This window comes from Cebus imitator, unplaced genomic scaffold, assembly GCF_001604975.1.
Source record: "Cebus imitator isolate Cc_AM_T3 unplaced genomic scaffold, Cebus_imitator-1.0 Scaffold112, whole genome shotgun sequence".
NCBI classification, from domain to species: Eukaryota; Metazoa; Chordata; class Mammalia; order Primates; family Cebidae; genus Cebus; species Cebus imitator.
The window spans coordinates 3,649,851-3,663,462 of record NW_016107427.1 but is presented as its reverse complement, the minus strand read 5'-3'; the positions used below and the strand labels follow the sequence as shown (position 1 = coordinate 3,663,462).

Genomic DNA, 13,612 nt, shown 5'->3' with positions numbered 1-13,612 from the left:
ACCATGCCCCGCTGATTTTTTGTATTTTTAGTAGAGACAGGGTTTCACCATGTTGACCAGGATGGTCTCGATCTCTTGACCTCGTGATCCACCCGCCTCGGCCTCCCAAAATGCTGGGATTACAGGCTTGAGCCACCGCGCCCGGCGAAGGTTTTCCTTTAGAGTTGTTATACCGGTATAACGCCACCATACCTAGCTAATTTTTATATTTTTCGTAGAGATGGGGTTTTACCATATTGGCCAGGCTGGTCTCGAACTCCAGACCTCAGGTGCCCCACTCGCCTCAGCCTCCCAAAGTGCCGAGATTACAGGTATGAGCCACCATGCCTGGCTGTTTACTTATATTTTTGCCAGTTTTTTTGTAGAGTGCCTCTCAATTTGGGTTCGTGGGCATATCCTGAGCATTGGACTCACAGCTTGCATTTTAGGAAGGGCTGCACAGAAGCCCAGGACAGTGTGTCCTCTTCAGTGCCTCATTTCAAGGAGGCCCATGATGTTAATTTCACCATTTGATTAAGGTGTTTTCTACCACATCTCTCCATCCTGAAGTTACTTGTTTTCCTTTTGTAATTAATAAGTATCTTGGGTCTGGTGCTGTGGTGCACGCCTGTAATCCCAGCACTTTGGGAGGCTGAGGTTGGGGATGGCTTGAGTCCAGGAGTTCAAGACCAACCTGGGCAACAGAGTGACCACTGCCTACAAAAAAATGCAAAAATTAGCCAGGTGTGGTGGCCTGTTTCTGTAGTTCTAGCTACTCGGGAGACTGAGTGTGGGAGGCTGAGACCGCAGTGAGCCAGTCTTGCCACTGCATTCCAGCCTGGGAGATAGAGCAAGAACCCATCTCAGATAAAAAATAAAAAGTATCTTGTGGCAGATACTTTGAGATGGTGCACGTTTCCTTCTCGTCATACTTTCATAAGCTAGTGTTAGCATCCATTGATTCCTGTGTGAAACTACTTCCTGTGCTGGTTGCAAATGCTGATGTTCAAGAGCTGTGTATATATATGTATTTAAATTGGATATACTGGACAAATTTATTTAAAGACACAAACTACCAAATACACAGAAAATTAAATAGACAACCTGAATAGCCCTATATCTATTAAAGAAATTGAATCACTAATTAATAACCTTAGAAGCACCAGCGCCAGATGGTTTCACTGATGAATTTTATAAAACATTTAAAAAAGAAATAATAGAAATTCTTTACAATCTCTTCCAGAAAATAGAAGCAGAAGGAATACTTCCTAACTCATTCTGGGTGATAATCATTACCTTTTTTTTTTTTCTCATTGTTGAGTTTTATTTTATTATTATTTTTTCTTTTTTTCTTTTTTTTTTTAATTGCATTTTAGGTTTTTGGGTACATGTGAAGAACATGCAAGATTGTTGCATCGGTACACACGTGGCAGCCTGATTTGCTGCCTTCCTCCCCTGTATTTATATTTTTAAAGAAAAACTTATTCTAACCCTTGTTAAAGATGGCAAGGCACTTAGTGCTTTGGGAGACCAAGGCAGGATGATAGCTTGAGGCCAGGAGCTTGAGACCAGCCTAGGCAACATAGTGAAACTTAATGTCTACAAAAAAATTTAAAAATTAGCCAAGTGCGGTGGTGCGAGCCTGTAGTCATAGCTCCGTGGGAGGCTGAGGCAGGAGGATCACTTGAGCCCAGGGATTCAAGGCTGCAGTCAGTGTACCACGATTGCACCACTGCACTCCAGCCTAGGTAGCAGAGCAAGACCTTGTCTCAAGAAAGCAGAACAAAGGGCAGGCTATTCAGGATGATCATGGTAGATGTAGGGACTGCTGCAATGGGATTTTGCAGTAGGGGGGACTAGGAGCAGGGGTAGGGGCCATGGATGGAAAATTACCAAGCAGAAACATCAGGTGTGGAGGGTTCTGGCTGCACCGACCTAAAAGCGTTCTGTGGAAGGTAGGCCAGGGAAGGCCCCAGTCTGGACTGTAAACCCTCGGGAGTCCCGATCTCTCTCGAGCAGTGCACTGATGCCAGCATCCCAGATGTGTTTGTTAGTCCATCATCCTTTAGCCAAATGTGCTTGGAAAACCTAGATGGTGAGACTTAAAAATGTCCTGGAGAATTGTCTCCCAACAAAGTGGCTGACCGTGTGTGGCTGTATTGTCACAGACCCTCCCAGATGTGTATGTTTCAAGTTTTGTTCAGTTGGAACTCTTTGGAAGCTGGCACAACTACATAGAAACCCACATAAGTTAGCCACCATGCCAGCTAATTAAAAAAAAATTGTTTTTGTAGAGATGGGGTCTCGCTCTGTTGCCCAGACTAGTCTTTTTTTGGATGGAGTCTCGCTCTTGTTGCCCACGCTGGAGTGCAGTGGCATGATCTTGGCTCACTGCAGCCTCCACCTCCCCGGTTCAAGCCATTCTCCTGCCTCAGCCTCCCGTGTAGCTGGGACTACAGGCGTGCCACCACACCTGGCTAATTTTTTGTATTTTTAGTAGAGATAGGGTTTCACTGTGTTAGCCAGGTTGGTCTCAATCTCCTGACCTCATGATCTGCCTGCCTCAGCCTCCCAAAATGCTGGGATTACAGGTGTGAGCCCCCACGCCCGGCCGGCCCAAGTTAGCCTTGAACTCCTGTGCTCAAGTGATCCTCCCACCTCAGCCTCCCAAAGTAGTGGGATTACAGGTGTGAGCCTCCATACTCAGCTAATTTAGCTAGTTTTTTTTGTTTTGTTTTTTGAGACAGAGTCTCAGTCACCCAGGCTGGAGTGCAGTGGCGTGATCTCGGCTCACTGAAGCCTCTGCCTCCTGGGTTCAAGCAATTCTCCTGCCTCAGCCTCCCAAGTGGTTGGGATTATAGGCGTATGCCACCATGCCCAGCTAATTTGGGTATTTTTAGTAGAGACGGGATTTTGCCATGTTGGTCAGGCTGGTCTCTATCTTCTGACCTCAGGTGATCCTCCTGCCTCAGCCTCCCAAAGTCTTGGTATTATGGGCATGAGTCATAATGCCTGGCCCCATGTGCTGATTATCTCATTTTCTCCAAGCAGACTAGGACTTAGAGATGGTCCCACAAAGCCCCGCTGACCGCTTTGTAGCACCCCTCCACAGGACTAGTGCTGTGTGTCAGCAGACGTCACCTCTGTGAGGATGGAGGCTACTCAGACACAGAGCCTGGCCTCAGGAGCCTTATGTTCCAGCAACCACTTGAATAATAATCATAAAAATTAAAATTGTAAAATAGTTTGTCAATTGTGCATTAAACCAAAAAATTAAAAATTGGCCTTAAGTGGAACAAGGAGATACGGGATGAAGGCAAGCAAATTGTGTGTCCAAAAATGTGTCATGCCAGTGATTATTACCTTCAGGCCAAGTTTATGATTCAGCCTCTTAGAAACATTTTAATTTAGTGCCTACTGACATCAAAGACTGTGCTAGTAGTTGGGGATGCAGCAAGACAAGCTCATGGCCCTTAAGGAACTTGTAGTTCAAATAAACAACTGAAATACTGGGCTGGGCAGAGGGTGCTGTGTGAGGACCCAGCAGGGACAAACTTAACACTGGTGTGGGCGAGATTCATCAGGAAGACTCTCTGGAGAAGGTGATGTGAGTGATGATGCATGGTCCCCTCCTAGCTATGCAGAGAGGGGAGTGTGTCTGGGCAGAGCTGTCAGGCTGGGGATAACCTGGAATGCTGGGGAAGCTAAATGTGGTGATTGCTTTATTTATACAACTTGGAGTATGGAAGGGGGTCATTGAGGGGATGCTGAAGCCTGTGGGTGAAGGTTGGGCAGAGGCGATTTTAAGCATGTGGGTCACATGGTCAGATTTTCATTTTAGAAAGCTGGGAGAATGGGCCTGCTCAGGTGGCTCACACCTTGTGTTAGTTCGTTTTCACACTGCTGATAAAGACATATCCAAGACAGGGCAATTTATAAAAGAAAGGGGTTTAATTGGACTTAAAGTTTCACATGGCTGGGGAGGCCTCACAATTATAGTGGAAGGCAAGGAGGAGCAAGTCATGCCTTACATGGATGGCAGCAGGCAAAGAGAGGAGCACTTGTTCAGGGGAATGCCTCTTTTTAAAACCACCAGATCTTATGAGACTTACTATCACAAGAACAGCACAGAAGAGACTTGCCCCGTGATTCAGCTACCTCCCACCAAGTCCCTCCAATAATACGTGAGAATTCAAGAGGAGATTTGGGTAGAGACACAGCCAACCATATCATTCCACTCCTGGCCCCTTCCAAATCTCACATCATCACATTTCAAAGCCAGTCATGCCTTCCCAGTAGTCCCCCAAAGTCTTAACTCATTTCAGCGTTAACTCAGAAGTCACAGTCCAAAGTCTCATCTGAGACAAAGCAAGCCCCTTCCACCTATCAGGCTATAAAATCAAAAGCAGTTGAGTTACTTCGTAAATACAGCAGGGATATGGGCATTGGGTAAATACAGCCATTTCAAATGGGAGAAACTGGCCAAAACACTGGGGCCACAGGCCCCACGCAAGTCTGAAATCCAGCAGGGCGGTCAAATCTTAAAGCTCCAAAATGATCTCTTGTGACTCCATGTCTCACATCCAGGTGACACACCGATGTAAGAGATAGGTTCCCATGTCTTGGGCAACTCTGTTCCTTTGGCTTTGCAGGATACAGTTTCCCTCCTGGCTACTTTCACAGGCTGGCCTTTAGTGTGTGCAGCTTTTCCAGGTGCACGGTACAAGCTGTCAGATCTACCATTCTGGAGTCTGGAGGATGGTGGCTCTCTTCTCACAGCTCCACAAGGTAGTACCCCAGTAGGGACTCTCTGTGAGGCCTCCAGCCCCACATTTTCTTTCCATACAGTCATAGCAGAGGTTCTCCATGAGGACCCTACCCTTGCAGTCAGCATCTGCCTGGACATCCAGGCATTTCTGTACATCTCCTGAAATCTAGGTGGAGGTTCCCAAACTTCAGTTCTTGACTTCTGTGTACTCTCAGGCCCAATACCACATGGAAACTGCCAAGGCTTGAGACTTGCATCCTCTGAAGCCATAGCCCAAGCTCTACATTTTCAGCTGTGGCTGGAGCAGCTGGGACACAGGACGCCAAGTCCCTAGGCAGCACACAGCATGGGACCCTGGGCCTGGCCCACAAAACCAGTTTTTCCTCCTAGGCCTCTGGGCCTGTGATAGGAAGGGCTGCTGTGAGGACTTCTGACATTTCCCCATTGTCTTGGGGATTAACATTTGGCTCCTTGTTACTTATGCAGATTTCTGCAGCCAGCTTGAATTTCTCCTCAGAAAATGGGATTTTCTTTTCCATCACATTGTCAGGCTACAAATTTTCCAAACTTTCATGCTCTGCTTCCTTTATAAAGCCAAATGCTTTCAACAGCACCCAAGTCACCTCTTGAATGCTTTGATGCTTAGGAATTTCCACCAGATACCCTAAATCATCTCTCAAGTTCAGACCTCCACAAATCTCTAGGGCAGGGGCAAAATGCTGCCAGTCTCTTTGCTGAAACATAACAAGAGTCACCTTTGCTCCAGTTCCCAACAAGTTCCTCGTCTCCATCTGAGAGCACCTCAGCCTGGACTTTATTGTCCATATTGTTATCAGCATTTTGGTCAAAGCCATTCAGCAAGTTTCTAGGAAGTTCCGAACTTTCCCTCATTTTCCTGTCTTCTTCTGAGCCCTCCAAACTGTTCTAGCCTCTACCTGTTACCCAGTTCCAAAGTTGCCTCTACATTTTCAGGTGTCTTTTCAGCAGTACCGCACTCCTGGTACCAGTTTACTTTGTTAGTCCATTTTCATGCTGCTGATAAAGACATACCCAAGACTGGGCAGTTTTCAAAAGAAAGAGGTCTAATGGATTCACAGTTCCACATGGCTGGGGAAGCCTCACAATCATGGTGGAAGGCAAGGAAAAGCAAGTCATGTCTTACATGGATGGCAGCAGGCAAAGAGAGGAGCTTGTGTGCAGGGGAATGCCTCTTTTTAAAACTATCAAGTCTCATGTGAGACTCATTCACTATCACAAAAGCAGCATGGGAAAGACCTGCCCCTCATGATTCAATTACCTCTTACTGGGTCCCTCCCACAACACGTGGGAATTCAAGATGAGCATTGGTTGGGGACACAGCCAGACCATATTACACCTGTAATCCCAGCCTTTTGAGTTGCTGAAGCAGGATAATTGCTCAAGCCCAGGAATTCAAGACCAGCCTGAGCAATATAGCGAGACTTCTTCTCTACAAAAAATAAAAAAAGTTAGCCAGCATTGTGGTGTGGGCCTGTAGTTCCTGCTATTTGGGAGGCTGGGGTACGAACATCCCTTGAGCTCAGGAAGTTGGGGCTGTAGTGAGCTACAGTTGCACTGCAGTCCAGCCTAGCTGGCAGAACAAGACCCTGTCTCTAAAAAAAAGGAGAAAAGGCCAGGTGCAGTGGCTCACGCCTGTAATCCCAGCACTTTGGGAGGCTAAGGTGGGTGAGGTAGATCACAAGGTCAGGAGATTGAGACCATCCTGGCCAACATGGTGAAACCCTGTCTCTGCTAAAATACAAAAATTAGCTGGGTGTGGTGGCACATGCCTGTAGTCCTAGCTACTCAGGAGGATAAAGCAGGAGAATTGTTTGAACCTGGGAGATAAAGGTTGCAGTGAGCTGAGATTGTGCCACTGCACTCCAGCCTGGAGACAGAGCAAGACGCCATCTCAAAAAAATAAAAAGGAGAAAGAAAGCATGGAGAATGGACTGGTAGAGGGCAAGACTAGAGGCTCATACAACCAGGTAGGAGACTGCTACCACCATCAAGGTGTGAGGTGATGGCACTGAATGGAGCCACTCCTTGTGGTGAAGGGGAGCAGATGGAAGTGAAATTGGAGAGAAAGCAGGGATTTGGAGGAGAGCCAGGTTATGGTCAAGGCAGAGACCTGTTAGGAGAGATTCAGTGACAAGTTTGCAGATGTGTGGGTCTCTGTCAAAACGGGAGTCTTGGGGAAGAATTTATGAAGTGTTTCCATATATATATATATATTTTTTTTTTTTTTAATTTTTTAATTTTTTTTAATTTTTTTTCAAATTTTGAGACAGAGTCTCACTCTGTCACCCAGGCTGGAGTACAGTGGTGCAATCTTGGCTCACTGCAGCCTCTGCCTCCTGGGTTCAAGCAATTCTTCTGCCTCAGCCTTCCGAGTAGCTGGGACTATAGGTGCGCGCCACCACTCCCGGCTAATTTTTTGTAGAGCTTGGGTTTCACCATGTTGACCAGGATGGTCTTGATCTCCTGACCTCATGATCTGCCCGCCTCAGCCTCTCAAAGTGCTAGGATTACAGGTGTAAGCCACGGCTCTCTGCCTGTTTCCTCATATTTTAATTGCACGTATTCCATTTCACGGGTTATCATTATCTGTTTTACCAGGCTTCTGTTGAAAGTGTTTTCCAGCCTTTTCTGTTACCAGTGGCTCTCCTGCCGTGTTGCAGGGTGTACCTGTGTCGATAGGATTGCCCTGGGCCGTGGGAGTGCTCCGCCACAGCCTCCTCCCTGCAGGCTCTCCTGCTCATCGGCAGCAGGCTCAGCCCCCGCTTCCTTGGCGTTCAGCTGTCCTTGCCATGGCTGGCACTCCCACGTCCTTGGTCCTCCTTTTCCCTGTGGCTTTGGGGGCATTGCCTGGTTCTCTTGCTGTCCCCTGGCAGCTCCTCATCCTGTGCTGGGTCCTCCTGTCTCCCTGTCTCCATGAACTGCAGACTGTCTTCTAGCACGGTCTGTCCTCTTCCTGGATGGTCTTATCAAGTCTTAAGGCTTTAATCACAGTAAATATCTAAAAATAAAGTTTTAGCCACCATTCTGGCAGATTTTTTTTATTATTATTATTGTAGGGACAGGGTCTTGCTATGTTGCCCAGGCTGGTCTTAACCTGGACTAAAGTGATCCTCCCACGTCAGCCTCAAAGTGCTGGGATTACAGGCATGAACCACCATGCCCAGTTGGACATACATATCTTTTGGAGGACACAGTTCAACCCCCAACATGTACTAACCATACTTGGATGATGGCCAAATTTGTGTTTAGAGTCTAGACTCCCTTACTCAGAGTTTTAATGTGGGTGTCTGAGAAGCATCTCAAACCTAAAATGTCCCAGCATGCTCTCCCCTCCGAGGCCACAGAAGCTGCTCGTGTTGACTGTGCCCCTTCTCTTGAACCCACTGATTGTACCCTATCTCGTGCACATTCACTGGGCCCCTCCCTTGTACTTATTGACTGTGCCCCCTCCTTTGTACCCATGACTTTGCTCCCTCCCTTTTACCCATTGACTGTGCCCCCTTGATGGCTCCAAAATGATGCTTTTAAGGGCGAGTCCTAGCTCAGCCTCTGGCCATCTCAGTGGCTGTGGCCACATTGCTCAGGCTTCTCAGGTGTAAGTGGCATCACAGCAGTGCCTCCCTCAGGTGTTGTGAGGGCACATGGCGCTAGAATGGCTACTGTGCTCAGGAGGTGGCCTGGCTGCTGCCACTGCTGCTGCTGTGAGCACCCGACTCAGAGTTCCTTTTAACCATCTCACTCAGGATAGGGTGGTAGTCTGGCATCCTGCAAGGCTTAGACAGGACTTCTTTCCGTTTCACACGGTCTCCTAAAGTGCTGCTTTCCTTGATGTTCTTGCTAATTCAGAACAAGTGGCACGACTGCCCTTGACCTCTACATGACCTTCTCAGGGCGGCCCAGACTCTGAATGTCTGTGACCCGCACCAGCAGTGGTGAGGCCGTGCCGGCTGTGGTCCAGCCTGGCTGCCCTCCCCCGCTCTGCAGGTGCTGCTCATGTTCCTGCTCCATCCTTCCAGCTCATCAGTGGCATTTTGTGGTTTTCTGTTGTCATTAAGCAAGTGTGCTCCTACTTACCTATCTGTATGATGTGCACGTGTTTACAAGCATGCCCGCCTCAGTCTCCCAGAGCACCTCTTTTCCATCCCTGTCCTAGGCCTCTGTGTTAGCCGCTCGTCTCTTTCAAACACCAAACACCCTGATCTCCGCGTGCCTCTCGAGTCTCGTCCGAAATAGCATCTTCTCAGGGAGGCCTGCTCTGACCACACGGCCCGGGAAGGCAGCCCAGGCACCCTCTCACTTCACCCTCTGCCCATCCTGGGCCCTGTGCCTTGTGTCTCCTCCTTGGCTTGTTTGTTCCAGGAGGGCTGAGGCCCTGGCTGTCATGCTCACTGCTGCCCCTTGGGCCCAGCACACTGCCTGGCATGTGCAGGCATTGATTTGATGTTCGTTGGGCAATGAACGACTGGCTGCAAATGTAATAGCAAGTCAGGGCCCAGCACAGGAAAATAAGTGCTGTGTCAGTGAAGGGCTGCTAAGTAGGATTTGGCTTATCACATACTGTTAAGGCTAACTTTTTTCTCTCTGTGTAAAAATATGAATTTTTAAAAATCGGATGTTGTGGAATGAAGGAAACAAAACAAAACCAAAAAAAATGCTCTACGACTATTAACTGATATTTTTCTGGTTTTGTTCTCCAGATACCATTCGCTTTTCACTCAAGATGATTTGATGTCTTATAGAACTCTGGTGAACCATGATGGCTACACAGACATTAAGTATAGACAGCTATCAAGATGGGCAACAGGTGAGCTTGAACTTGATTCTGCATTCTGGCTACAAATCAACCTGACACTCAAGCATGGACATTGCTTTGTATACTTATAATTCAATTGCCATGAGATTGCATGCTCAGCATTAGTGTATTACGCATTTATTGTACGTTTGTGTTCAGAGAAATATGCCATAGAATAATTAACATTATTTCCTTAACTGATGCCGAAATTGCCAGGACTCTTGACTTCCCTAAGTCATGACAGTTTCTTGGGAATTTACTGTCAGTGTTAATGTCAGTGTTAATTAGCATTGTTACTTTGAAAGAAAACGTGGCTGATTTTCACGATGACAGATTCCCATGTTGACTGGTGGCTCTTCTGAGTCTCTAACTGGATCAGCCTTTGAATGGGAATCCTGTGGCTTTGTCTCCCTGGTGGGCATGAGAGGGGCTGTCCCAGCGATGGATTTGCAAGGTTCCCGTGCTCCATGTTTGTGCCTTGCTCATGCTGGATGGTTGTGCCGTACACAGGCAGCTCGCCATTGCCCTCCCACTATAGATGAGACTTTGTTTTCCTGGGAGCTATAGTGTTTTGTGCTTTTGAATATCTGAGTGTTTTGTGTTCTGTGACCTGAATGAATTGAGGAGCAAGAGGATTGAGGCTTGGCTGAGGCCCTTGCTGTCTTTCTTGGCCTTCGATCGTGCTAAACACTGTGTTCTCCATTTTCGCGCTCCTAAGACATACCTGGAAAAAACAAAAACGAAAACCAAACACTGCATTCTGAGCCCACTGGCACTTGGCTCATCATCCCACTGACTCTGGAGCCAGTGAAGGGATTTGGCCCTGCCCTTTACTTTCCTGCCCAGCAGGCAGGGTCAGTGCAGTGCCCCCTCGGCTCTCCTCCCCACCTCGAGGACTTCGATGGCAAGGGTCAGACTCCGGGTGACTCACTGGAGCCATGTTGATGAGTTCTGAGGAGGGATTAGAAGCTGGGGCGCTAGGACCCGTTTTCCTGGTGGTTGATTTTACCAACAAGTCCTTGTTCAGTGCCTGTTGCAGATTTTTGGTAGTGGTAGTGTTTTTGCTTTGTATAGCAATTAAAGGAGGGAAATTCTGTGTAGTCACCCTGCTTCCTTAGCCTAGAAGTCCTTAGTCCTTTGGTATTTCCAATTGATCTTTTTTTTTTCTAAAATGCAAATCTAATGATGTCCCTCCTGAGCTCTCCAGTGACTCCCTGTGGATTCCTGTGGGTTTCATGCAAAGACTGGGCTGCCCTGTGGTCCGAATCAGGCAGCCCCTCTGGACCCCAGGCCATCCCCAGCATCTCTTCCTGGCATGCCTTGGGCAGCTCTCTGCCTGCCATGGGGCACAGTATTCACTGTTCCCATCATTCTTCTCCCTCCTGCCTGCCTGGTCTTTGCTCTGACCCCACCTCTGCCTCCTGTGCATGGTGATTGCCTCTGACAGCCTGGGACAGCAGTGCTTGCTACTGGCCACCTCCTCCCAGGCAGCTGAGCCGGGTGCAGATGACACTGGGAGTGCTACCCTTTTCATGCCCGAGTGCTTCCCCAGGGCCTGGGAAGTGTTTTATCAGCACTGTTTTAAATAAGCATGGAAATAGATCTACAGCATAGATATATCATAATTATTTTGCCATTTTTCCAAGGTTGAACACATTTAGGGTTCTCTCTTTTCATAATCTTTTTTTTTTTTTTTGAAATACTGAAATGAATCTTTTGAGGCTTTTATTTATTTATTTAATTTTTTATTATTTATTTATTTTGAGACAGAGTTTTGCTCTGTTACCCTGGCTGGTGTGCAGTGGCACAATCTCAGCTTCCTTCAACCTCTATCTCCCAGGTTCAAGCGATTCTCCTGTCTCAGCCTCCTGAGTAGCTGGGATTACAGGTGTATGCCACCACGCCCGGCTAATTTTTTTGTGTTTTTAGTAGAGATGGGGTTTTACCATGTTGCCCACACTGATCTCGGACTCCTGACCTCAGGTGATCCGCCCACCTCAGCCTCCCAAAGTGCTGGGATTGCAGGCTCCAGCCACCGTGCCTGGTCATTATTATTATTATTTTTTGAAATGGAGTCTCGCACTGTCACCCAGGCTATAGTGCAGTGGCGTGGTCTTGGCTCACTGCAATCTCTGCTTCCTGGGTTCAAGCGATTTTCTTGCCTCAGCCTCCGGAATAGCTGGGACTACAGGCGTATACCACCACGCCCAGCTAATTTTTGCATATTTTTAGTAGAGATGGGGTTTCACTATGTTGGCCAGGATGGTCTCGATCTCTTGACCTCATGATCTGCCTGCCTTGGCCTCCCAAAGTGCTGGAATACAGGTATGAGCCACCGCACCCAGCCTTTTTTTTTTTTTTTTTTTTTTTTTTTTTGAGCTGGAGTCTCACTCTTTCGCCAGGCTGGAGTGCAGTGGCATGATCTTGGCTCACTGCAACCTCTGCCTCCCAGGTTCAAGTGATTCTCCTGCCTCAGCCTCCCAAGTAGCTTGGCCTATAGGCGCATGCCACCACGCTCAGCTAATTTTTGTATTTTTAGTAGAGACGGGGTGGCACCATGTTGGCCAGGATGGTCTCAATCTCTTGACCTCATGATCCGCCCTCCTCAGCCTCCCAAAGTGCTGGGATTACAGGCGTGAGCCACTGCGCATGGCCTCTTTAAGGCTTTTTATACATGCTGGCAGATCACCTTATAGAAATACTGCGTCCACTTAGGCTTCCTTGCTTGTATTTTTTTTAAGAGAAAGAAAAGCAGTTTTCCTAGTGTGTTGTCCCATTTAAAGGCAGCAGAATAGAAGTTATCTTACTCCAAAAACAAGAAGTTGGAGGGAAGAGAGCACAGGGCTGGAGGGTGTGAGAGGCGTCCTATGGGGGTGGGCATTCATGGCAGGCCCCAGTCTGTCTGGTCGGTGGGGATGGCCCCGCCCCCACTGCCCCAGGCTGCTTCCTTAAGGGACAGAAGCATGGCCAAATCCACCGTGGGAGAGATGGCCCAGTCCTGGTCCTGAGGAAGCTGAGGTCAGGACAGTCTAATCTATTGCTCATAGATAACTAGAGCTTATTGCCACAAAATTTTGTTTTTGCAAACTGATTTTTTTTTAATGATTTAAATACTTTTTACCTAAATGACAAAGGCATCACTTGTTTAAAGCAGTTTAAATGATAGTGTCTTTTAAGGCTTTAAGTAAACACAGCTGATCTTTTCCTTTCTAAATGCAGTGAAATTTTTATGGCTATGTTGGCTGACGTTTGAGGGTAGATATGGGAGAAGCTCAGCCCTGTCACAAATATGTAGCATATGGAGTTAAGTTGTTTCTGTGACATGGTGAGAAGACCTTAGACTATTTGTTGATGCTTCTCTGGCTGTCATATTATTAAGCGTGAGGATATATAGCGATAGATGGAAGAGTAAGAGTGCATGTGGCGGTCCCCTTCAGTAGGGCATCGTCAGTGTTATTTTAAAAATAGTGAGTATTTCACAGACATTGGTTATCTCAGTTCTTAGGCAGTTTGGAAATTTGACCTTTATCTGCCTTAAAGCACATTAAATTGGAAGCTGTTTTGTTGGCAGCATTCTTTCCATGGATAGCAGTCACACTGCTGTCTGGCAGTTCCCCACTCTGATTGCATTCCTGTGGAGCATGGAGTACCTAGTAGTGGTTTGTGTTTGGTAATAAGAATTATCTTCCTCCTTTTACAGATGCAAGTAGTAACAGAGTTAAAGACAGAACAAGATCCAAACTGCTCTGAACCTGATGCAGAAGGAGTGAGCCCTCCCCCCGTGGAGTCTCAGACCCCGATGGATGTGGACAAGCAGGCCATTTATAGGTAGCGCCGGGGGTGCCAGCTGTGGGGGCGCTCAGAGGAGTGAGGAGCATCGACGAGTTTGTTAAAAGGAACACTGTAGAGCCGGGTGCAGTGGCTCACACTTGTAATCCCAGCGCTTTGGGAGGCTCAGGCAGGTGGATCACCTGAGGTCGGGAGTTCGAGACTAGCCTGACCAACATGGAGAAACTCTGTCTCTACTAAACATA

The 13,612-nt window shown here is 47.4% G+C and overlaps 1 protein-coding gene across 2 annotated transcripts in view; it reads left to right on the top strand.

Annotated features, from left to right (window-relative positions):
* The window catches only part of PKNOX1 (PBX/knotted 1 homeobox 1), a 74,548-nt gene that overhangs the window by 28,202 nt on the left and 32,734 nt on the right, over positions 1-13,612 (top strand). For both annotated transcript variants that reach the window (XM_017538565.2, XM_017538568.2), the window contains exons 2-3: positions 9,484-9,590; positions 13,279-13,406. In XM_017538565.2, the coding sequence (XP_017394054.1) occupies positions 9,540-9,590; positions 13,279-13,406 (179 nt within the window). In that variant the 5' untranslated portion in view covers positions 9,484-9,539. The remainder of the gene's footprint in view (positions 1-9,483; positions 9,591-13,278; positions 13,407-13,612) is intronic.